This window comes from Chelon labrosus, assembly GCF_963514085.1.
Source record: "Chelon labrosus genome assembly, chromosome: 20".
Taxonomy (NCBI): Eukaryota; Metazoa; Chordata; class Actinopteri; order Mugiliformes; family Mugilidae; genus Chelon; species Chelon labrosus.
In genome coordinates, this window is record NC_140353.1 from 11,424,872 (window position 1) to 11,450,802 (window position 25,931).

Sequence of the window (25,931 nt, forward strand, 5' to 3'; positions counted from 1 at the left end):
CTTGGTACTGACTGTGGCACTTTCACTGCCGCAGGTCTATAGTAGAGTGGATCACCGTGATAATCAGCCCAGAGTGGATTTTCCCAAAGAGGAGTGTTACGACAAACGTGACTCTAATATTAGACCGCTAGCCTCGAGGCATCCATCTTCTCATCTGCTCTCTGAGGGAAGGTTAAAAGTCAGGACCTAGTGGAAATAAGTCACACAGATTTTTAATATATCACCTTGTACGAATCTGTGAAGCTGCTACTGAACACAAGAATCTAATCATGCAGAAATGATGCGATGAGTCTTTAAGGGAAACCTGATACCAAGTAAAATGCGTTATTTTTCACATTATTTCATACAATAATCACATACTGAATAAATTAAATAATACATACATAAAATATAATGCACATAATACATTAAATGTAACTTCAGCATTAAATACCATGAATTCCACCAAAGTAAAATGTTTGTTGTAACTGTTAGCCAGCTTTTGTTAGCAAAAGTTTAGCTTGTTTTTGCATGGTTTGGTTTAGGTTTGGTTTACTTATCATCTCATTTTAGATAATACCAAAGTGGCTTATCAAAAATATCAAAATATGTCTTTGGTCACGGTTAACAATTAGTGAACCTAAGTGAATTTAGTTGTAGCTGTAGCTATGTCAAGTTAGCACACCTGTCTCCAGCTAGCTAGCTGCTAGCTACCTTGTTCGTAATCTGCTTTATCGTTGTCTGCATTTTTGTAACAATATCAAAAAATTTTCAAGGAAATTATTTATTCATGGCAAGTTTACACATCATTAATCCATTACAATCCACTTTTTTTTTTTTTTTTTTTCTTGTGTGGCCTCATATTTTGTTGCTATGCCTTTTGATATGGTCACTCACATTCAGAGATTAAATTTAGTTTGAAAGCTTTTATTAAACGTTGTGATCAAATCAAATATCAAATACTGTGATAATAAATAAGATTAATTATTTTTGTCTGTGGATTCTTTAGTTTTAGTTTTGTGATTGTTGGGTAAATGTTAATTTGTCAATGTTCAGTCAAACTGGCCATCACAGTTTGAAATACAAAATGATGTTGTTCCAAAAACCGTAAATCGGTCCCGGACAAAATACTATATAGATATTCAAATGAACACCTTTGTAAAAGCCACAAATAATGGAGGCAATAGCAGAGGTGTGTTTTTCTGTGCCAGTCTCTGCCAGCCATAGACATCCTGGTCCTCTTCCTAATGAAATAACCCTTCCTGACAGATGGCAAGTACCACTTTCCCTCCGTTGAATAATTTAAAGTGACCTCTCTAATTGGACAATGATTCAAGTCATCAGCCACTGGGAGAAGGTCAAGCTTGTCTGAATTAAACCCCGGTTGGGCCTGACAAAGATTTGTTTATCTTGGGAAAAATATCAAAGTGACTCATGAATACAGGGCGAAGCTAAAAATACATTATTCATTTACAAGCCTCTGCTACAAGATTAGATTGCTTTTATGCAACACATAATGGTTCATTTTTAACAATGTTGTTGCATTAGTGTCAGTTTATTTTAGAATTTAACTTTAATTTATATGTTACAGTTATTCCTAATCCCCACTGTGACCCTTACGTCTTTGGCTTGAGCTTCACTGAGACCTGATTTGTGACCCTGACCGTAATCCTGAAGGATTTGGGTCATGGTCATAAACAGAAAAAACATACTGGAACTGTTGGGTTTCATTATACAACACATGCAAACTGTGCAGAGGACTCAGCAGTGTGGTATTTGATGCAGAGTTTCTGTTTTTGCAGATGGGAACAATTTGAATGGGGGTGTACTGTTTGCCAAGTATTTGGAAATGTGATTTCTGTGGTGCAGCAGAGCATTGCTATTGCTAAAGACTGTAGTTACCCCCATCTTGACCTCTGACCACTCATTACTGTGAATATTTTTTTTCTGACATAATAAATCAGAATAATCTGAAAAATAACTAGTTCTCAACCAGATAAATGCACTTGAACTCGCCCCCAAATAGAAACATCAAAATATTTTCTGGTTGCTAAGTAATCCTGATTTAAGTTTGATGGTTTTGTGCCTAACACCATACTTTATGTTTTATTCTTAACATGCATATGTCACATGTAATGTTGTAGCCTTAATAGCTCTCAGTATTTCTGAATGGTCCATAAACTTAAAACTTGAAGCCTGGCTGCACAGATTGTCATAGGATATCATTCATTCAGTAATTTTCTGTAAACGCTTGTGCTCTGGAGGGTCAGCTGTCATTGGGCGAGAGGCGGGATACACAGTGGACAGGTCGCTAGTCTATCGCAGGGCTAACACAGAGAGACAGACAACCATTCACACTCACACATACAGTCAATTTGGAATCACCAATTAACCTAACGCGCACATCTATAAAACTGCAGGTGCTTTGCAAAGTAAGATTGATCACCCTCTTATCAGCATCGTTTCCAGATGACGTTGTCAGCAAATAAAAATTCTAGTGCAAATACACAGTGCAGTGATAAATTGACAACTAGCTGATCTGATGGATAAAAAAACATGTTGTTCCACATCTGGTGAATGTGTATATAACCCATTTTTTGCCCATGAATTTGCCATAAAAACTTTGTGAGGTGGTGCAATTCAGAATTAGTTTTGCTTCCAGTGGAAGTGTGCCCCCAGCTGGCCAAAAAATAAATCAATACTGCTTTAAAACGCGTCTCTCTAAAGTTGAGCAATAAAATTACAAAACCACATGGATGGATTAGGAATATTTTGAGCCGTCTTTTACAGCAGGAAATTGCTAACAACCAATATGGGCAGCTAATCCTCTTCACAGAGGGTGGCGACTAACATCACGGATACACTCCAATGCACCATAGGGCCACACGACTCTGCTGTTTCTAATGACTTCTTTTGGTTGCAGCCTCACCTTGAAGGAGACTGCCTCACTATTGTTTTCTATCGTACAGAGAAGATTAGCGAGGAGGAAGATCAAATAAGAAGAAAGGAAGGAGGGCTCTGCGCAAACACTGGTCTTTACAGTCAGAGGAGCAGCTGAACTTGGCTGTGCAGCTAGAGCAAGAATGAGGCTCACTGTTTGACCGGTGTACGGGACAGAACATAACTGCAATCCTCACCTCTCTTGACACCAAAAATCACTGGCCTGAGAGGCACAGATTTACTGTGGGCACCCAGAGGGAAGGGCTCTAGTCTAGACTGAGGGAGAATAGAGGAAGAGTTAGCCAGTGTGACAGTGGCATGTGGAGGGGGGACAAGAACACACAAAGAGGCAATCGGTGTCAGCAATCAAGCTGTGGCGACTGTGGGGAGTAGTGTTCCGGCGTTGGCCAAGTTTGTTCAGCTGACAGATGAGGGTCCAGAAGGTGACTAACAGGATGAGGCCAGGCGGCCACGTGGTCCCGCAGGGATTACAAGCAACAAGAAGAAGGTAAAGAGATTAGACTCAAAACAGGAGCCTGCTTTTTTAACCTTGTCACTGTTGTCACACTGACAGCGTAGACGGAGACTCCTGAGCCAAAATTCCACCTCGTCCACGGCTCTCCTTCCCTACCTCGCTCCCACTGCTCATTCATTCATGCGGCCACGCCTGTTGTCTACAGGAATCCGGCAGCATCCAGGAACTAACCACTGGGGAAACTGACCTGGAACTACAAATATAGGATTGGATTGGAATCCCTAATTTGATGTCGCTAAGAGCTTGCCAGCGCCCATGAAGAGACTTGTGCACACATGGACTTGAGATAAAGAGACTGTGGATTTTATTGTTGTGGGCTTGCAACTATCTCTATACAAATGATAACTTCAGGCTTGAATAAGACATAAATTAGCCCATCATGCTTTTGAAGTCAGGACTATTCCTCACTTTGTGTCTGTTTACGCTCCAAGCAAGTCAAATCAAAGGTAAGGATCCTATAGAGAACGGTTTATTATTTATTTACTTGGTTAACATACAGCACATTTCAGTGGTTGCATGTGAGGGTGCCAGAGAGAACAGTCCCTTGTTAGTTTTAACAAGTTTTCCTCATCGCATTGGCCTCACAAGTGACAGAAATTTAGAAAATGAAAGATAAAATGTCACTTTTTATCCAGTTTACCCGATGACAAATCATCCTGACATGAAGAACTGTTTTTTTTTTTTTTATCTATTTTAACTTCTACTGCATGGGAGAAAGCATAAAGAAGTGATCTTCTTCTGGAGCAACTGTGTTTTCCAGTTGGAAGTGAATGCTTCTCTGCTATCTAAGGAACTCGACAAAAATTCAGCTTATCCACAGAAAGATCTTAGATTGCAATTCACTTTTATGACCAGGAATATTCATCTAAATGATGTACAAAAGGTGCTCTCATAATTTCACCAGAGATAAAAAATGTTTTGCCTGCACTGGGTGTCTCGTACAGCGTGATGTGCCCGGGTGAGCTCATTATCCCGAAGGAAACAAAAGCCATTCTGTTCCTAGTGTCGCAGGACGCTAATCTTTTCTGGCTCGTAATTCTGCTGCGAGGCCTTTTTGCCGCAGCACCAGGCATTAAGGCCCGCTTCAACACTCCCTCCTCTCTGGCAGGGCCCTCGTGTCTCTGCATGTGCGAGTCAGGCTTCGGGCTTACAGATGCCCCCCCAAAAAAAACCCAATTCAAGTGCTCTCCCGGTGGTGTGATTCTTCAAAACGACGCACGCGATTTGCCAAAATTTCAGTCCTTCCTTTGACCTGCCGAAAGGTTTGGAAATCATTTCTTTGAATGGGTCCGCCTGACAGCCGCTAAACTGGGGGGACATTTACCCACAAAGCTGCAGATCGCAATGTGAATGCCCACGCATTCTTTGCATGTGCTTGATGTCAGGCCAAATTTGGATTAGAGGAAAACAATATTGTTCATTGTCGAGGTTATTATTTATGTATAGTACAGTTTTCATGCGAAACATCAATGAATGGCTTTGTTTGGAGCCTTTTTATTTCCGAAGTTTTATTCTAATTCCTCAGCAATGAAACATACCTACTTCACATGGTGGACACAGTTTTCAACCACACACATCTACGCAAAAGTGTCACTTCAAAGCATTATAAGCTCGACAAACATCATTAGAAACTCATTCACAGCTACTCCATCACAACATATTTCCTATGTGAAGTCAACGTAACACTGTGATCAACACATAAATCATTTACATAGGGTTTCTTTTGCAGCATTTAGTCACTTAACACTATAACAGCACACCAGGTAACATCAAATTTTAAACAGGCAAACACTACGGCTAAAACAATGCTCTGTTAAAGGTTAAATACATGCACCTTGGAGGATCCTGTTAGATATTTTCTATCATAAAATTTGTCATTATTATTATTACAGTCATCTACAGTATGTCACCACTATTAATTAGGTTAGTCAATAGTTTCTAACATTTTATAATCACTCTACCATCTCATAGCAGGTCAAGATCAAGCAATGGTGCAGGTTAAAAGTTAATTTTCTGCGTAATATGTTGCTGTTTTCGTTGCTGCTCTCACGTTCTGCATTTAAAGAAATGCACGGCACTACTCAAATCCAAGGAAAAACTTTCTGGAAGCAGCGACAGGACGAGCAGGCACACATGGACTCAGCTAAACTGGGCCCTTAAAAGAGGTCAGCAAAACCGAAGTCCACCCCGAAATTAGGGTACAAAAACAAGGCGCTCAAAACTCAAATAACTAGCTGAATAAGACCCGAGGGGAACATATGGATTTATAAACAGCACTGACACTGACTAAAACTCAATGCAAAGAAATACCAGGCATGATCACTGTTAGGTCTTTTTCTCATGCATCTGTATTTGACCATGCACATCAATGTTCGAGATGTATGTATGTATTCAGATTGCAGCACAGTGTCAAAATATCTCCACACCAAACTTATAAACTAAACTTTTATAGTATAATGTGTACATACTTGGTACATACATGGTATATACCAAGATCACACATCACAGGTGCAGGACTAAAGGAGCATCTCAATATCAAAGTATTTTATTGATAATCCCCATGCAACATTTGCATCAATAGGGTCTTCCTCTTTGCTTATGTTGCATTGCAGTCACTTTCCACCAACTGTAGATTCTCCCACCATGCGCTGGGTCTGTCTTGTTCTTTATGCAGTCGCTTGCGGTCCAGTTTTGCAGTGTTATAGAGAGGCAGACACATCACAGCTCTGTTGTTTATCGCCCCAGAAAATGCAGCATATTTAACTAAAAGCTCTGTGTCAAATACAATTGCATCAGTAATCATATTATTTACACTTACTTGCTGTTTACAGTTTTCTGTTTCATTCTGTTTCCTAATCCCGGTGAGGCACAGTTTGTTATTGGGGTCCGTAACCTCTAGCCTGTGTTTTGGGGCTCATAAATCCTGGCTTATTGTCTTAAGAAGTCCTCCGAGGTTTACCACCTGGCATCACAATGAGTGCCTTTCTTCTAAAATAGCTTTATTCAATGGGGTCCGAGTGTTGACTGGCACACTGGCTTTTGTAATAGCGCAGCACTACCAGTGTGACTGAGCTTTGCTAAGGTGATCAGAAAATTAGGGCAGTTTCCCAGATCGTGTGTGCGGCATCTCCGCGATTTAATTCATGGAAACAGTCACGCCTTAATTTCTTCATGTGGCGGGATTGCTTTTGTGTACGCACTACCTTAATCCGAAGACGTGCATTCCTGCTCATTCACACCAGGACGCTGGCCAGTACAAACCCATCCTCACGTCACGCTCGTTCACTTTCTCTGCACATCTCCATTTTTTCACCGTTCTTAATAATATCCACACACACTAACAGGATTTCTTTGTCTTATGCGGTCCTAAAAATAGAACCTCCGTGTATAATATACTTCTAACAGCAAAGCCGGATGCTGTTTATAAGCAGCGGCGAAGTAAGCAGTAGTTACAGTAAGAGACCTGGACAATTGCCACGAGGCACCTTGCTGGATTTAGTATCTGCCAAGATGAGTAATCCTCAGCGGTTGTGAGCGTTAGCTGCCTGATTTCCGATTGTACGCAACAAACAAAGGTTATTATTTACATGGGCGTTCCAGTAATTTAGCATTTCACTTGTATTAATCTGGGAAAGCGCGCGAGAGACAGCGAAGTACACGCTAAAAGCATGGGATTCTGTAGTTCCACTAAGCAAGTCGATGACGGTGTACCACTTCAAAACTCAGTATCTGTTCAAAGCTCAATCACAGGTAACACTCATGACAACACTATACAACACGGTTAGGGTTAGGGGACTCAAAATACACATCTTGGGGCGATATGTAAAAGCACTGGCGCAAGTGTTAGTCTAAATTACAGTGTTGCCAGTCAACCATGAGTGCAATGGCTAATTCAGCGTGGTGGATTTTTGCCACCAACCACAGTTTTTGCATCTTTTATGCAACATGCAATGAAACGTAAACTTTTAATTCTCCAAGAAACATGCACAAGTTTAAGACAAACCATTCCAATTAATTTATGCACAGCGTGTCACTAACTACAGAGCATTTAGTACACGGAGTGCAATTTTGGCTCGTCACCCATCAGCTGTTAATTACGCCAATCATCACTTCGTACTGCTGAGTGAGAAACCTCACACCAACTCAAATTACAGCTACTTATCATGGAGTGTTTGATTATTCATGTGTGCTGCGTTTTCTTTTTTTTTCTTTCTTTTTTTGCGGGACGAGTGAGAAATTCCTGTCTAACTTTGTGACTCTACCACTCTGGCAGACCTCCGCGACAATGGCTTTTCTGGACTCAGGGATGTGAGGTACCGGCACTTTCTGGAAGCCTCCAGGCCGATCAGGCATGCAACCAACGTCAGAGGAGAGCAGGACGGCCGTCGGGCGAAGAGGTCGGCGGTCTTGACCACAGGTGTCAAAGTGTGTCCTCAGGAGACAATGAAAGCAGTCATCGGCAGCCACCGGGCTTATTACAAGCTCAGAGGTAAGAGAAAACATAGTAAGACTTTAATGTGAGCTTGTAATGTGATTATGAAGCTTTAACTTGATGTACACCGATCAGTAATAACATTATGACCACCTTCCTAATATTGTGTAAGGTCTCCCTTGTGCCTCCAAAACAGTTGTGACTCATCAGAGAATGGACATGGGCCTTCTGAGGGTGTCCTGTGGTGTCTGGCAACAGAATGTTGTTAGTGGGGGGCCTTTGGGTCCTATGGGTTGAGGGGAGGGGCCTCTGTGGATCATCCCACAGATACATGATCAGTTTGGGATCTAGTGAATTGGGAGGCCAGGTCAACACCTTTTGCTGTTTTTCATGTTTTTTTTTGAGTCGTTCCTAAACTGTTTTTGTGTGTGTGCCTGTTTCTGGCTGTATCCTGCTGGGGATGGCTGCTGCCATCAAGGAGTGTCATTGCTATGGGGTGGGGGTGCCAGGTCTGGTCTAGGTGGGTGGTACATGTCTAAGTAACATCCCCCAGATCCAGAAGTTTCCCAGCAGAACATTGTATTTTGTCACAAGATGGTCAAAAGAAGTCTTCTTTGATGTTTTCTGCAGTCAGAACATTTTGCAAAGGTTATAAAAAGTATTTTAATCCCCTCAAATATGTGTGATTCTCTAAACCTCATCAATGAATGCAAACACACGACCGTAGCTGACGTGGATGTTTATTTTAATTATTTAAAGCATGGCACGGCTCGAAACGCTGAAGCTGTTTATTCTGACTTCAGGGAGAGACACAAGACTTAATGAATTCATATGAAAGCATCCCTTGTTCGAAAGAGATGGATTGTGGGTGATTTAAGACGCTAAGATTGCCACCTTGGCTGTTATAATTGGTTTGTAATACAAACTGTTCCACGGCAGCTGCTGTGGCATATGATTTTAAAATGAGGCGGATTAATTAATTTGGTGTATTGGAGGTAATCGCATCGCTCCAGAAATGAGTTTGCCGAAAAATAAATTTCCCGCAGGCATCAAGATATTGGACAATGTGTTTGCTTGTTTCGCCCGCAGAGGCAGATAAATACACACTGTGGCTTTGGGGTTCTTTCTGCTGATGATTTTAATATTCAAAAAAATGTCTCGAACATCCAATGAATTTTAAACACACAGGTTGACATTTATGAGCAAGAAATGAGCAATATTACCTCTCTGTGCTATCCCCGTCACATTCATTCTGCTATGTTTTAACACACATAAGATGTATTGTGTACTGTGCTGTGAGTCCAAGGGAGTAAAAAAACAATTATATTCTCTGAATTATGGCTTACTCTGACCTGCAGAGATGCCACAATCAATAGCAACAATCCTCATTATTCTCAGTTACTTGACTTCTTCATACTGAACACTGTGTTCAAAGAAAGTGCATCACAGTTTTAAATAGGCAGAATAAATGGGGCAACAGGAAGTGGCAGGGGTTGTCAAGGTTACAGTAACTAATTCTAGCAACAAGTAGATCTGAATATGATTTACAAGAGCAGGTGATTATGTGATATTGCATCAGACTTTCGGGTACTGATCAGCCACAACATTAAAACCACTGGCAGGAGAAATAAATAACCATCTTGTGACAATACGACGGTCTGCAGGGAAACGTTTGGACTTGGCATTCATGTGGATGTGGTTACTTAGACATGTAGCACCCACCTAGACCAGACCAGGCACCCCCACCCCATAGCAATAACACTCCTTGATGGCAGCAGCCACCCCCAGCAGGATGCACTGGCACACACACAAAAAACATGACAAACAGCACAAGGTGTTGACCTGGCCTCCAAATTCACTAGATCCCAAACTGATCAAGTATCTGTGAGATGTACTGGAATGAGCCTGATCCACAGAGGCTCCTGCCCTCACATGTATTTGTTCCGGCATCAATCGAGGCTAGAAGGTTAGGCATACGCCATCTTCTGGCACCAGGATGTTTAAAATGACAAACCTAAACGATCCTAGATGCTGTCTTTATCAAAACTGAGTAGTTTGAGAGCACATCTCAAATTTTAGTAGCAAATAATAAATGTATATTGGTTAGATCTCTATTTGTGAGTTGAGTTACTGCAAAAAAAAGGCTCCTAAATTCTTAACCCCATGGCTCGAGAAGACCCATAACATAAAAGATGCTGCACAGCTGAAGTTAAAATTTATTGCTTTAATAATGCTACATCGACTACTTTAGGGTAAGGGAGATGGGAGCCCCAGAAGGAGAAGACATTAGATCATATCACACAACTAAATTAATGAAACCAAAACAGGGCTGATGGTAACTCCCTATTCAACCAATAGATAAAACAACAATGCAACCCCAAAAGGACAACATAAGACAGATCCTCTCGTCCTGTGCTGACTTTATGCATGCACAGGTACGCCACATCAGCCAAGATCACTAAAGAACAAGATCTCTGCAGGCGTGCCTTTATACCTTTAAGACAAATTAAGCCCATGCACTACCCAAAGGCACTTTCACTGCCACTGCAAGGCCAGTGGGAGATCCAGAGGGAAAGAGCGACAATGCACTTTCCTTGAACACCAGTGTAATTTTCACCCTGTCTGTCCCTATTTCAACTACACAAGACTTCTAAAAACATTTTCTTTCTCTTTATTTGTTCTACATGAGATTAGACAGCATGTCGTGTACAGACTCATTGGTACTTTTGATGCATTTTTCTGAAAAACGTCATGGGTTTTATCTTCAGTTTGCCAGGAAGCGATCTGGGAAGCATTTCGAATCTTCTTGGACAGAGTCCCAAACTCAGAGGAGTACAGAGCCTGGGTTTACACCTGCCAGCATGAGAACCTGTGCATGGACGACCTGGCCCAGAATTTCAGCAGCTCTCAGGAGCACCTGGACATGGTGGCCAGGGTGAGCACACCACCATCACAAAACCTTTACATACACATGTTGAAACTGTAACGGCTGATATATATTTTGTTCTTTCCAGAGAGTAGCTGAGCAGTCTGAAAGTGAAAGGTAGGTATGAACTTACCTTGGTAATTTGGATGTATATATGAGTTTCCTCTATGTGTATGTGCACTGATTTGCTTTGATCATCTCAGCTCTTTTTTTCTGAGTGGAAGTAATCTTTTTCGAACCATATTCAAAAAATAATATTTGTATTCTGTCCCATGTCCTATAAATCTTACTCTATAACTGGATTATTTATTATTTATTAATTAAAGATGAAACTAGATTCCTAACGATCAATATACTTTCATTTCCAGTATTGAAGGTGGAACCGCAGAACCAGACAGGGAATGTAAGTTCGACACACAAACGTCATTATTCTTCAAATCAAGCTGTTAATGCCTCTATTAACTCAACAGGTGTCAGTAGATTTGTATTGTACATCATAATGTTAATGGGGCGCTGCTGTTTCTCTCAGGCACCTGGACTCCCCCTCTGATTCTGCTTCCAACCGAGGCGGATGTGGTCAGTTATCAACGTTTTAAGCCTCAAAGTCCTATTCCACTCCTTCAAGTGTGTATTTCACGGTATAAACGCATGTAAAATCAATACTAGTGTCACCTGGCTTCTTGTTTGCCAGATTAAAGAGGATCCCAACATGATAAAAGAGAACTACGAGGAATACATTGTTGAGTTCAGCGTCACCATTGTGGACCGGACGTACAGCGAACTGCTCAGCGACCCCGAGGCTCCACAGTTCAGCGACATGACAAGAGAGCTCACGGACAAGGCGAGTTTTTATCTTTCCACCGACTCAGCTTTTAAAACTTTATACTTCCAGCCTTGATAATCCAACACCCTGTTTCCTCTTCTCAAACAAAATCCTCTCAGTCTCATGCTCCCCTGGTATTCTTGATGGCAGGGTTGATAACTAAAAGATGATCAGCTTCTATTTTATTATATTATTAGGTGTAAATCTCACTATGACCACCAAATGGCTTAAGATGAGACTTCAAAATGACCATCAAATCATATCAATTATCTCTAACTAAGAAGGCACTGACAGAGACTTCAACCACGGCTCTTAAGAATTACTTTTGATGGTGTAAAAGGCCAAAATCAGACCAAGGAATGTCCTACCTGCTGCTGATGATCATGTGTTTAGGTCTATTACCTGCAAAAAATTTGCAGTTAATGTTACTATGCAATGAAAATATTCAAAAAGCCTGTATTATGATTAGTGACACCCCAACTCTTAACTTATTCAAATGGTTTTCTGCCTGAGATGTAGGAATAACGTTGTAGAATCTTTTTAATTTACAAAGCGATATCAATCCTGACCAAATGACCAGGTTCAAATGCTTCTTTAATTTATTCTGACTTTATTTTCTTTCTGTAGATGCTTCACGTGTTCAAAAAAGTTCCAGGATTCAAAGAGATCCGTGTTCTGGGCTTTCGGTGGGTCTCATTAAAGGTTTTTATTAAAGGCTTGGCACAATTGATTTGCTTGGTAATGGTGAATGATTCAGGAAAAAAAGCAACACAGTAAAAAAGATGAGACCTCCTAGCATAAATTTCTTGTTTCTTTCCTCCTGAAATTACTTTTATTGAAGCAATTCATTGCTCCTGTCACAAGAGATACTATGACATCCCCCAATGTATCCTCTTTCTGTGCATGGCTCAGAGATTTCTGCCTGAACCAACATCCATTACCAGTGCAGTCTGTCTGCTGTGACGGTTTCTGACATGATTTGTCGTGCTGATCAGGTCGGAGGATGTGTCTGTGCGCTACGCTGTGGTCTTTAACGGAGAAACGGAGCTCAACGATGAACCTGAGGGTTTAGAGGAGGCAGACACAGAGACAGGCGAGGACGTCAATGCTCCTAAACTCAAGTACATAATCTCAAAGGCCTTAAAAGAGGAGCCATCACTGCCTCTGGATATAGAGACGCTCAGCTTTGAGGCTGGTAAGCAAAATATCACTCACATTTAACTCACTCACATTGTATGCTGTAAATGGGAGTTTAAAGGTGTACATATGTTCTAACTCTTCCTTTGCAGTAACCACAGTTTATCCGGTTGCGGAGCTTGGCATGAACCCTGTTGAGACAGTAGTATCCAATACCACACCGCCGCTGAAAGAGGACAGCACTCCCACTCACAGTTTCTTCCCCACTGTCGCAGTGATTGAGAACTCGTTAGAAGCTTATACCATTGAAGCGGAAACACACACCTTTGTGCCTTTTATCCCCAACGTCACGCCAGAAGCCACATCTGCCACCACTGCGGAGGCTCCTCTAATGGCAGCAGTGGAGGAGGAGGAGGAGGAGTCTGCACGAGAGGCTGCTGAGGAGGCCGAAGACATTATACCACCAGACGCAAAACTGGAAACTAACACAGAGCAGGAAGAGGACGCAGAGACAGAGGTGGAGGACATACCACCGACTGAAGAAGACGAAGGAGGTGAGGCTGAAAATGAGGATCTGGTGACAGACGGTAAGGATTCCTCTGGTTTAATGTGACTTATAAAGCAGGATGTTAGGCAGAGATACATTTCTGTTTTCAAAGCTTTTATGATCAACCAAACATCAGATTGTGACGTGGACTCCATTTACAGCAAATAATTTGTGATTTTTAGGTGTATCTACATATTATATAACGTTATTCACTCTAACCTTTTTAATCCTATTCCCAAATATGAGAGAAACTTGAACTCGGTCACAAATAAACAATATGTCAACTTAATTTTACTCCACTACAAACCTCTCATAAACACTCAGATCTCACAGGAAATAGAAAATGGCTGCAGAATTAGACTTGGTAGTTTGGTGTCGCACATGGAGATGCTCCCTGCTGGGCCAATACGTCCTATTAAAACCCAATAACAAGCAGCAGCCTGCCCATGGTCAACTCATTACTGACTCCTGCTGTGCGGACAAACTTTGTCAAACTCCATTTGAAATTCTAGTGGAGTTTTCACAGATATGTCAGGCGAGTACCCCAGGCTTGGAGGGAAATGTGTATAAAATGAAGCGTGACACATCTACACTATGTTTTGATGGGATGGCGCAGTCACAAAAATATATAGTGTTGACATTTTATAGCTTCAGTGACATGTCAGAAAAAGTTCATGCAGAAAATATGTCACTGTCGGTTGGTATTCGATTTTAAGAACACTAAACCAACCCAGCCTTCTGAGAAATACACTTTCTTTACTAGTGTATTTACCTCTGTGTGGTAAATAGTGATTAGCTTAGGTTAGCTTAGCACGCACACAGGAAGCTACGTAGAAACAGTTAACCCGGTAATTTTCAAAGCTCAAAAGCGTATCTAATGCTAACTTATCAACACATTACACATTATTTATTTAATTTGTACATGGACAATAATGTTCAAACAACAGTTTGTGATTTTAGGGGAAGTTTAACGCTAGTCTTTTTTCAAGAGAACACATTACTCTCCACATTGTGTAGCGTCTTTGCTAGCTTCCTGGAAACCTCAGTAAACTCTACAAAATGATTTCACAACCATTGTTAGCAAAGAAAGGTTTAAGTATATACTCTGCATTATTCTTTTTAAAGCCATAAATTGATGTTATTATACGTGCTATGTGTTATATGTTGTTTCTACATGCGTAAACTATGCTAGGCTAATTGCTTCAAAAGGGAAAACATGGAGTCAGTGGTAAAATAGGTGAATGGAGGTTCCCATGGTCAACAACAACAGCTAAAAACTGAATAAATGTGGTTGACATGTCCTCAGACAATCAGTCAAATGCACTGAGATATAATAGGTTCTGGTAGGCTGCCTGTTTGCTGCATACCATGACAACTGAGTGTCCTGGTTGTACTGCAATCATGTAGAGTACATATAAAAAAATACTTCTTTCTGGTTATAAAATCTTTGTTTTATTTTACAAGAACCTAAACCAGCTGATGGGATCAATGAGGAATATCCAGTGAATGAGGACCTTTCTGTATCAACTCCAGACTTCCAGCCTGAACCAGTGCTTACTGATGCACCTGCTGAGATTACCGTTGACCTACTGCAGCCTACAGAACCAACAGTTCCAGAGGTATCTGTCATGGACGCTGCCACAACCCCAGTTCCTACTCCATTATTTAAAGAAAACCCAGTCCAAGCTATTGAACCAGAAACAGATGAGGAATCACTGCCAGCCCCAGTGGAAAGCGGCGAAGTCCCACAGGATAGAAATGATTCGAATGGAGGGCAGAGTGGAGCGATCCCGGTAACAGTGGACCTTCCTGCTGATAATTCCAACATTCAAAAGGATGCAGGGCCAAGTCGAAACGGGACGGAGGTGGAATTGACCGAAGAAGAGAATGGAAGTGGATTCGCCTCTGAGTCCGATGAACACCCGTATGAATCCACGGCCGCCCCGGCCATGAGACAGGCCAGCACACCTCTGATGGCAGCAGTGGATAAGAACAAAGAGTTAGTGGTTTTCTTTAGCTTAAGGGTCACCAACATGATGTTTTCTGATGACCTGTTCAACAAGAGCTCCCCTGAATATAAGTCACTGGAGAATACGTTTCTTGAACTGGTAGGTACACAAGCTTTTGTGCTGGATATCATGCTTCTCCATGCTTTGTTGTCATACTTGCTTTTGTAACCCCAAGCAGGAATGTGAGACACATTTGTGCAATGTTTATTGTTATGTTTTGGTTCTTAGATCAAATTTTAGAAAAGAGTAAAAGAATTTTAATATTAACCATTTCTATTTAAGAAATAGCCCCAATTTGGTGCCCCAAATTATGTTGTCCTGCAATGTGAGGATGCACTATGCAAGCCTTAACCTCACCACTGTCTTTTTTTTTTAAAAACCTAAAGATATTTTTTAATCAGTACATTTTATTTTTTATGAACAATCGCCAAATTTCAGGGTCAAATCTGCAGTATGCTCATGCTTTCATTTCAGAGGAGCCATTCTGTCAGCAGTATAAAGCTGGTGAAATTATTCTGTTTCACTTAGACACAGCACTCTGGGTCCAGACACTCGCCAAACCCTGGAGCTTCCAGTAAATCTGGGCCTAGGAGACAGACGACTTTAGCCTCCATACCGGTATTTTATTTATTTTTTTAATTTCCATATTGGAACTATTATCTCAAATGCCTCAGAGAGAGCACGATCTTTTCGTTCCTCTTACTAACCTTTTCGAATGCAGTATCTAAACATTCTGAGAGCACCAACATTTCTTTTTCTTCTAACATCTCTAAAATACCCCGCTTTAGTTTTTTAGCTTCGCTTTCAACTTTTCATTAATCAATTAGGACATCCTGCTGCAGTTTCTAATGCTTATTAGTTTTTAACTGTGAGTCTGGATGTAATGTTGGCGTGTTCTTTGTGTGTTTTGCCTTAATGTTTTGAATTATGCTACAGTTTAAGTGTTTTCGGGCCCTGTCTAGATTATCTCGGGGCTCTATCTTCAGCATGCAGTTGTTGATTTTTAATCTGTGTCTATAAGTGATTTGTCTAAAGTGATGCACTATGAAATCTGATAGGAAGTAGGAGAAAAATGCACTTCACCTCACCGTCCCCGAGCTGTCCATTTGCACACAGCCCTGGCTCTATGAATGTCTAAAAAGCAAAGTGGCTCGATGCACACAACACTGCTATCGTTTTCCAGAGGTGGTGTGCTGGTCCTTGGAAACCATCTCCCCATGTGGTTGTTAGCTTCATTACTTGCTGTGTCATTCATGCATTTTAAGCCCGAGCTTATGAATGAGCATCATATTTTGTAATTTTTGTGCGTGCTATGCCCTGTTTGCCTCAATAAGTCTCTGCAGTAAACCGAAAAAATAGTCCATATAACTCACAGCAAGAAATCAAACACGTATATTATTCCTTGAAAGGACATAAGCGTTGTACAGTTAAAACTTCTGGTGTGATGTACTATAAATGTGCTTTAGGCCGAAGTTGCTTTGTATCATAATGTAACAAGCACTCGTGAATATGTGTCAGACTATAAAGTTTGTATTTAAGTGTACGTTGTATTCTTCTTTAGCAGTGAAAGTCTATATAGGCTAATTTATTTTTGTGCACCTTTTGGTATATATGGTTGCGTGTGTGATGCCTTGCGGAGTAAATGAATGAGTAAATTCATTAATGTGGGGCAGACAAATGTGATAATGTGCTTAATAGATATAATACAAACATTACACAGATTTCTTCATTGTATGTTGCTTTGCACACGCTGGAGAGCAAACTATCCTGGGGTAGTCTGAATCATGAGACCTGGGTCTGCCTTAGTCAGTGGTTTGTGACTGGAGGTAAGAAGCTTTGAGTAATTCTGGTCAGTTCCAGCACCACACACAGTGAGCTATTAATGGTTAAATCTGCTTAGTGCAGTGTCAGTCAAGTTTGTGTTTGCATGCAAGTTGCAGCAGCATCGCTGAATAGGTTACCTGGTTTAATACACTATATATATACCTGTACTACTATAGGCAGCAAGATACTGGAGTAACATAGATCCCAAATTTATTAAGGTCAGCAATTAGGATGGAATGGGATCAGTTGTGTGGAAGAAATGCACACCTTTAAGATAAATGTGAAAAAACATTCCTCTGCTTCTGCAAGAAGGACATTTCAGTTTGTATTAGTTGTGAGCACGCAGAACATCATGTGTCTTTAAACCCGCACCTGTTAGCCTGCATCAAAGAAAGACCCATCACTTGACATTCCCATTTAGGTTCAAGGCTTACCCTCAGGTTGACAGAGGGGACATATTTTTAGGTTTGGTCAGAGACGCCCTGCAGTCTGTGTTACGTAAAAGTCCTCAAGCCGAGGCGATGCATCGATACAAATTGGATTGTGGGCTTGCTGCAATGACAAGGAGCAGAGGGAATGTGAGCTACTGGGGCAAGTGGGAGTAGTTTTTTTTCCTAGCCTTTAGGGTTAAGAAATAATGCATTATAATAATTTCTAAACAGTTTGATGATTGATCTTTTAAAGTCGAAACAGGACAAACGATTTTCCTACAGACTACACTGAATCAGGGAATAGAATATAAAGTTCTGGGACGAACAAATCACACTCAAGGACAGATATTACAGACAGATATCCCAAAGCAATGATAAATATAACTCTCCATCTCCAATCTTTAATGGTTGCCCAAACCGTGGTTTCTGCGGTTCTCCTTATTAATTGATTTATTTAGCTTCCTGGCAAAGCTAATGCTGTCAGACGTTTGAACTGGTAAGTATTTACTGTATCTATTGTCAGTAACCCATTAGGAATCAGCAATAAATCTTCCTTTAAATGGGCTATTTGAGAAAAGAAGGAACACTCTGGAGCACACATTTCAAACCTATATAAGGTGGTTCATATATCTCTGAAAAATGGGTGAGTTATACTGAACAAATGTCAACTATTATACATTACGCAGCCCATTTAAATGGACATAGTCTAATGTGTTGCTGAATATTGAAGCCCATTTGTGACGGTGTATATTTACTGTCTCTTATATACATATATATTTATATAAATATATATAAACCATTAGCCTACAGTAGCTTGCAATTCCCCTGTTTTCTTCTGCCACACTCCTCCATTACTCCTGTACCTACTGGTTTGTGAAGCAACCAATAAAATTGGACATGGAGGTTGGGACGACTTTCTGTAATGATTTCACGGCAGCCTAATATTTCATTGTCAGACATTAGCGAGGGGACATTTCGCTGGCTTTTCCAAAACAAGAACCAGTAGATACATGTGTAACCGTAGAGAAGCAAATGTGATCTTGTAAAAAAGTAGGAAACGATGGATGTGTTTGTGCCATTGTCTGCAGAAGTTTAGTGTGTGAAGACAACGAAGGGATCTGTAGTATCTCTTAATTCACCGCACTGGCTCTGCAGAGGTTTGTTGTGAAGGAACTAAACTTTGACCTTGTGTGAAAGACAACTGGGACAGATTGGTAATCTGTAGTGGACGTGTATAACATCGCGGCATCCCGCATTGAGACAAATGGACGGCCGAACACCGAGCTGTGTGTCCAGTTGTACTACAAGCTGCTGCCCATTTTATTCAGGATGTTGGACGCTCTTGTAGTTCCACTCTCCCCTGGGAGCCTGTTCGCTATAGGGAACTCGCCCCCGGTAAAGTGTCTGTCAGTAATAAGTGAAGTAACCCGATCACAGCAGAGCTCCTTAAGGCCTCTTATCTCCCACTCGACAGCCAGCCCCGCTAAAGCACCGTAATCTCTCCCTCTCACACTGCGGTATGTGATGCTCGCCCCCATCTGTGGCGGACATGGTGGCTGGAAGCGGCGCGGTTCAGATCAATGAACATCGGCGCGGGTCCTTTACATGAGCTGGTTGACTCCCTCACCACCTAAGTTGTACCGCCGTCCTCGGAAAACTGTCTTAATAGATTGGCTTCTCGGTTATCTGAGCTCCAAGTCTGAGCCTGGGCAAATACTTATTATGTAACAACGCAGAAAGTTAAGTTTAAGTTAAAATGTGGCTGTGGAGGTATGGTTTTTGTTAAAGCAGGTGTTCCTTTTCAACACAGAAGCTTGTGAGCTACTTTAACACAGCCATTTGTTTAGCTTCTCTTCAGTTAGCATATAGCCAGACTGCTATTTGTTTATTTGTCTTTGTTTCCCCCCAAAATGTACTGTTCAGAAATCAGTTTTGACCTTTGATCTATGTAGTGCATGTTGAACTTTAATGTAAGGTACATTTGCTTCCACCAAACAGCGTGCTGTAAATAATAGATTTCGGTTGGAGCTGAGATCTGTTTGAGTTTTGTTTGTCATGCAAGTATTTCTTCAGCTCCTGATCTTTTCTGGCGCTTCTCTCCGACTCTTCTGTGATTGCTGTGAGCACGTTCCGCGTTCTTGTGCTTGTAAACCCGACCCCAATTAAGTTCTGTGACTGATTACCCAGCCGGCGCAGGATTGTCAGGATTTGATGCTTGCATCAAAATTTAATTATGAACTATTCATAGCAACCGCGCTGTAAAATGTGACCCGAATGATTAAAAGTGTAGCCGTGAAGTGACGTCCTCGGGTTTTGACGTTGTTGGGGCGAAACCGCGGCGTTCAGAGTGTTCTCTGCTCCCCTGGTCGTCTTCTCAGGAGGACGCAGATCTTTGCTGACACATGGATGTGGCGTAATTTAATTAACCTAAATATCAGAGTGGAAATCTTTGTCCTCCTTAACGAAAACAGTCTTGTTTTTGCAGTTCCTTTTCAGCTATGTACAAGCAGCAGACAAGTATTTTTCTCTCCCTGATCCACTAACTGCACTAATCACAAGATATTTAAAATTATAAGATAAAACTGAAACTGTTCACAAACTGACCGGCCTCCTCTCTCATTCCCCACAGCTTTTGCCGTATTTACAGTCCAATTTGACTGGTTTCAAGCAGCTGGAAATTCTAAACTTCAGGAACGGAAGCGTTGTGGTGAACAGCAGGATGAAACTGGACAAGCCGGTGCCTTATAACGTCACTGAGGCGGTGCACTGTGTGCTCGAGGACTTCTGCAACGCGGCTTCTAAACGCCTCGACATCGAGATTGACAGTCGCTCCTTGGAGGTAGAGCCAGGTGAGGTGCCCTTGCTTGTATAATCACTGCCCGGTCCTGAAAACATTCCGCCACTGCTGTGATTTTCTTTCTCCCTGCTCTATTATTGAATGACCTTAAATTTGTGCGTCTTCGAGCGAAAAGTGCAGTCACATTTGAGTCCCTGTTGGATAAGTGAAATATAGCCTTTCTGAAAGATGTGATTGCAGGATGCAGGCACCGCATGAAGAAGAAAAAAAAAAATCCATAGTCCATACTTGAATTATGCTCATCCATGCCACAAGGTCGTAGTGCTTGTCCCCAGCTCACATCTACACTGTGCTGTCTGTAAGCGGCCTATAGATGATGTGCTGTATAAATCTAATGCATATTTTTGGGTTGGACAAGTTCACGACTGCGTGTGACCTCATTATTAACACACCTTACTGAAAGCAGACACATCAATCAAAACGCCCTTTAACTTCCCCTAGATCTCGAGAGGCTGCATTCATGTTAATGCTCTTTCACCTCTTTTCTTTTTTCCATTTCTTCTATCTCTTCACGCCCTCCCTGTTTCCTTCAGCTGACCAAGCAGATCCCTGTAAGTTCCTGGCATGCAATGAGTTCTCGCGCTGCGTGGTGAACAGTTGGACCGAAGAAGCGGAGTGCCTGTGCGATCCCGGGTACAGCACCGTGGACGGCTTGCCCTGTCAGAGCACCTGCACTTTGCAGCCCAACTACTGCCTGAACGGAGGCCTGTGTGAAATAATCCCAGGGCATGGAGCCACCTGCAGGTATGCACAAGCTGACGAGTGGAAGGCAACCAAACAACATGACCTTGCAGAGGACGTCATTGCAAACTGTTTTAAAACCTTATTTCTTTTACTAATATATTTCTGTCTGAAAGCAATTATTTTTAATTCATGTCCGTGTCATAATTTGCAGAAACCTAAGAATGGTCATCCATCATGTTTTTTTTTCAATGGGTTTTTATTTTCTACTGAAACACAGTTATCCGGTGTCCAAGAGAGTCGACTACTGAGAAACAGTGCATTCTTAAAATATGTCATTATGACCAGGTAGAAATTAAAGGAATGGATCGCAAGTCACAAAACTGTAGAGAGGAATCTTAAATCTTAGATGTCAGCATATAGTCTTGAAGCTGACATACAGTAAATGAATGTTACTTTGAAATGGCTTTGTGTACACGCATATTCAATGTTTTAATATAGGAAGTTGGAGAAAGACTTTGGTGAAAGGTCAAAGGTCACCATGACCCCACAAAGCATGTTTTTGGTCCAACTCCAGCGAACGTAATATTTCAAGAAGGACCTTGGAGGAATTTCCTTAAATTTGGCACAAATAGGCTCAAGAATCAACTGATTCGTATTTGGTGGTCAAAGGTGGCTGTGTCTTAACAAAACAAGTTTTAGACATCTTTCCAGTGCAAACTTTCAGGAACACCTTCACAGAATTTCTTTAAATTTGGTTCAAACATCCATTTGGTCTCAAGGAGGAACTGATCAGAATTTGGTTGTGAAAGGTCAAAGATCACCATGACTTTACAAAACCTGTTTTTGGTCATAACTCAACCAGCGAACACAGTATCTCAAGAACACCTTTGGCACAAATATTCACTTGGACTCAAGTCTCAACCGATTGAAATTTGGTGGTCAAAGGTCGCTGTGGCCCAGCAAAACATGTCCTTGGTCTTAACTCAACTTTTAAACACCTTTATGTAATAGCTTTAAATTTGGTACAAACATCTACTTGGATTCAAGGAGGAATGGATCAGAATTTGGTCAAACGTCAAAGGTCACCATGACGATACAAAACGTGTTTTTGGTCATAACTTGAATTGTTGGCGTAATAACTCAGGAGCAACTTGACAGAATTTCTTCAGGTTTGACACAAATGTCGTCTTGGACTCAAGGGTCAACTGATTGGAATTTGGTGGTGAAAGGTCAAAGGTCACAGTGACTTTACAAAACCTGTTTTTGCTCACAAATCAAACAGCGAACGCAATATCTCAAGAAGACTTTGGAGGAATTTCTTCAGATTTGGCACAAATATTCTCTTAGATTCAAGTATCAACTGATTCATATTTGGTGGTCAAAGGTCGCCTTGTCCCAACAAAACAAGTTTTGGAAAGATGGATAGACATCTTTCCAATGCAAATTTTCAGAAACACCTTGAAGGGATTTCTTTACATTTGGTTCAAACATCCATTTGGACTAAAGGAAAACGAAATTATCAGAATTTGGTTGTGAAAAGTCAAAGATCACTGTGACCTTACAAAATATGTTTTTGGTCATAACTCAATCAGCGAACACAATATCTCAAGAACACCTTGGAGGAATGTCTTCAAATTTGGCACAAATATTCATTGAAATTTGTGAAATATTGATTGAAATTTGGTGGTCAAAGGTTTCTGTGGCCCAACAAAACACATCCTTAATCTCAACTCAACTTTTAAATGCAAAACTTAAGCAATGCCTTTATGTAATAGCTTTAAATGTGGCACAGACATCTACTTGGATTCAAGGAGGAATGGATCAGAATTTGGTCAAACGTCAAAGGTCACGTGACGATACAAAACGTGTTTTTGGTCATAACTTGAATTGTTGGCGTAATAACTCAGAGGCAACTTTATTTGGCACAAATGTCGTCTTGGACTCAAAGGTCAACTGATTGGAATTTGTTGGTGAAAACGCAATATCTCAAGAAGACCTTGGAGGAACACAAATATTGAGTTAGACTGTCAACTAATTGAAATTTGGTGGACAAAGGTCACTTTTGCCCAACAAAACAAGTTTTTGGCCATAACTCAACTTTCAAATGCAAAATTTCATCAACACCTTCATGGAATTTCTTTAAATTTGGCATCCACTTGAACTCAAGGGTAAACTGGTTAATATCAAAAGCTTTCTCAAATCCTTCAAAGACTTCACTACATATATTGTGCGACTGGACAGACATGGAGGGAAACTGCAACCAGATGGTGGAGGCATTACCCACGAGGTGGTAGATGTAGTTTAATTACAAAAGTGTGTTTATTTGAAATAGACGGCTTGGAATTGTGAAGTTTACAGTAAATGGACGCCACTCTAACTTATTTTTCTGTTCTGTTTCAGGTGCCCTGTAGGTAAACACTGGCACTACCACGGAGAACGCTGTAACGAGCTGGTGTCGCTGCCTGTTGACCCTCAGCTCATTGTAATCTGCCTCGTGGGGAGCCTCTGCTTCGTCTGTGCCGTCATTGGCATTTTAATATTCATAAACAAGAAATGCATAAGAACCAGGAAGGCTGTAACGTTGGTGTAAGTATAAGCCGTGTTTTTGCACATGGTTTATATAACTTTTTTTTTTTTAATTCCACAAGGTGTTTCCTACTATTACACCAGCATTTGTATTCAACGTCTGATCTCCTTCACATCATAGGCACACCCTCGCTCCGTATGCCTTTGAGAATACTGTGAGGGTGAACCCAGTATTTGAGAATGACGATGGGGTCTTAACTCAAATGTCCACATTACCATGTCCTTCAAGTTCTGCTTCCTCCCGGTCCCAACAGTCTGAGCAAGAACATTTTGCCTCAATCGAAAATATACATCTCAGTATCGAGGTACACTGCGCTGTGCCGAACAAATGACTAAACCACTAATCTCAAACCTTAATCTGACGTAGGCTAATCTGCTCTAACAAACTAATAAACGACTGTTTTCTTGCCCACATCCTCCTACATTCTCCATTAAAAGCTGACAACAATCTGTATGACGATATGTTGCCGAAACAATCTGTGTGGATGGTCTTGAGTGTCTTCAGTCGTTTCAGAATCAAATCCACTAGTACACTGAGCTGTGCAGTAGTTGCTGTAGGTAGAATCTCCTGCAGTGGATTTTCAGGGAAGCGCTTGCTTTCACTTGAATGCCCTTGGTTCAATAATACATTAACGAAGCGCACTGTAAACATTGTCCCTGTCTGCTCTCTGTCTCCACAGATCCCCAGACAACTCTACACAACAAGATCAGAAAAGTTAGTCTCAGAAATGGTGGACTTCCATCACTGTATACCACACAATGAGGTAAGGACTGAAGTAAACCTAAAACTGGAGGAAACTAAGAAACTGTAGGTGTTATAATGGACTACACTTGAAATGTACAACATGAAGCGAAGATATATTAAGACATGCAGTACTTTTAAGGTAATTTCACACATTAAATGTTCAATACCAATTAAATAACTGTAACATAAACTGTTTTACAGCTCTATGACGTATGCAAAGGTAAAATGTCTTTGTGTGCAGCTGATTTTTCACTCACAAACCGAATCATTGGTCACTACCAGAAATACGTCCTTAAAATGATTTAATGCTTTAACCTCGTAGAGTTTCATACTAAAGTAGCTTTGATTAATGCTTCTGCAACTTCCATGCAGATATTGCGACATGCAAGACGCTGATTTATACAATGCAAATGACCTTTCTTAAAAGGACATTCTGTCGTTTATGACACGTCTGCAAGAAGCCTTTTTTTATTCCCTTCTCTTGTCTCTTCCAGACGTGGCAGCTACCAAGTGAATACAGAACGTGTCGTCTTTTGAGGGCATCAGATAACGAGTGTTTTGAAGTTACTGTTCTCTGATGACGCCTCGTTCTTTCGCGGAGCGTCCAGCGCGGGCACGAGCAAAACAAAGACCGATGTTGCTGGATGTTGGTTTCATGTACAGATGCAGGTACAATAGACCAGTGATTCGAGTTCATAGTGATGAAAGTGTCTTGTTAGACGGAGAGCTATGGATGTTAAGGTGGACTTAGGCTGTGTTTAAGTGGAACCTAATATTTATTTGATATATTGAATGGTAGGAACATTTCCTGTATAGCCTTGGTAAAAGGTTGTTCTTTCCTCACAATGAGGTGTTTATTATTGACAAACTGATACACTCGGCGGTATCTCGTGTTTAGACTGTTTGTTCTAATGTCGTTCTTTAACACTGTTGGGTCCCAAAAAGAGAATGAATGTATAAGCTGCTGACTTTGCTTGTGACATACCGTTTATAGATGCATCAATCTGACCTTTTCACGCCAACTTTCAATCACTAATCTTGTGGACATTTTTTTATACACACTCTAACAAGAGAATAAAATGTTCTTTTGCATTAAGAAAATAAGTGTTTTCTTTGTTTATTGGCTGGGACTAAAAGCTGCTGTCAACCATCTTGGTGGGAATAAGGTAAAAGACATGGGTTTGAAGTCAAATAAAGGACAATCTACTTAGTGTTTATTAATATTTATGACAGAATAATAATGGAAATTCACTGTAATAGCTGAAACTATACAATATTGGGGAATTTTGCACCAAACCATCCATCGCTTTTTGTTAGTGTTAATATCAGAACAAAAGCAGAAGTTTTAATCCTGTTGGTCACCTAAGCATAAGCTCAGTGATGACATCTGCAGTACATTAGCCCTTGGGGTTTAATTAATCTACACACTAATCTTATAAGCTCATGTTTTCATTAAGATGGCAGATCCCTTTACAG

The 25,931-nt window shown here is 41.0% G+C and overlaps 1 protein-coding gene across 1 annotated transcript; it reads left to right on the forward strand.

Annotated features, from left to right (window-relative positions):
* Nucleotides 1-3,714: 3,714 nt before the first annotated feature.
* On the forward strand, nucleotides 3,715-25,546 carry impg1b (interphotoreceptor matrix proteoglycan 1b). The gene is made up of 18 exons (XM_084569232.1): nucleotides 3,715-3,900; nucleotides 7,728-7,943; nucleotides 10,655-10,821; nucleotides 10,901-10,929; nucleotides 11,181-11,215; nucleotides 11,342-11,388; nucleotides 11,504-11,653; nucleotides 12,263-12,321; nucleotides 12,631-12,830; nucleotides 12,925-13,359; nucleotides 14,784-15,427; nucleotides 15,857-15,946; nucleotides 20,213-20,432; nucleotides 20,974-21,184; nucleotides 23,525-23,710; nucleotides 23,832-24,015; nucleotides 24,391-24,474; nucleotides 24,950-25,546. Exons 1-18 carry the CDS (start codon nucleotides 3,834-3,836, stop codon nucleotides 25,031-25,033), a joined length of 3,108 nt encoding a protein of 1,035 aa, XP_084425358.1. The 5' UTR covers nucleotides 3,715-3,833; the 3' UTR covers nucleotides 25,034-25,546.
* The last annotated feature ends 385 nt before the right edge of the window (nucleotides 25,547-25,931 follow it).

Excerpts from the sequence above, each read along its gene's own strand:
- impg1b (XM_084569232.1), top strand. The coding sequence starts at position 3,834 with ATGCTTTTGAAGTCAGGACTATTCCTCACTTTGTGTCTGTTTACGCTC. Across the intron at positions 15,947-20,212 it reads CGACTTTAGCCTCCATACCG|CTTTTGCCGTATTTACAGTC; the intron begins GTATTTTATTTA and ends CATTCCCCACAG. Across the intron at positions 24,016-24,390 it reads ATATACATCTCAGTATCGAG|ATCCCCAGACAACTCTACAC; the intron begins GTACACTGCGCT and ends CTGTCTCCACAG.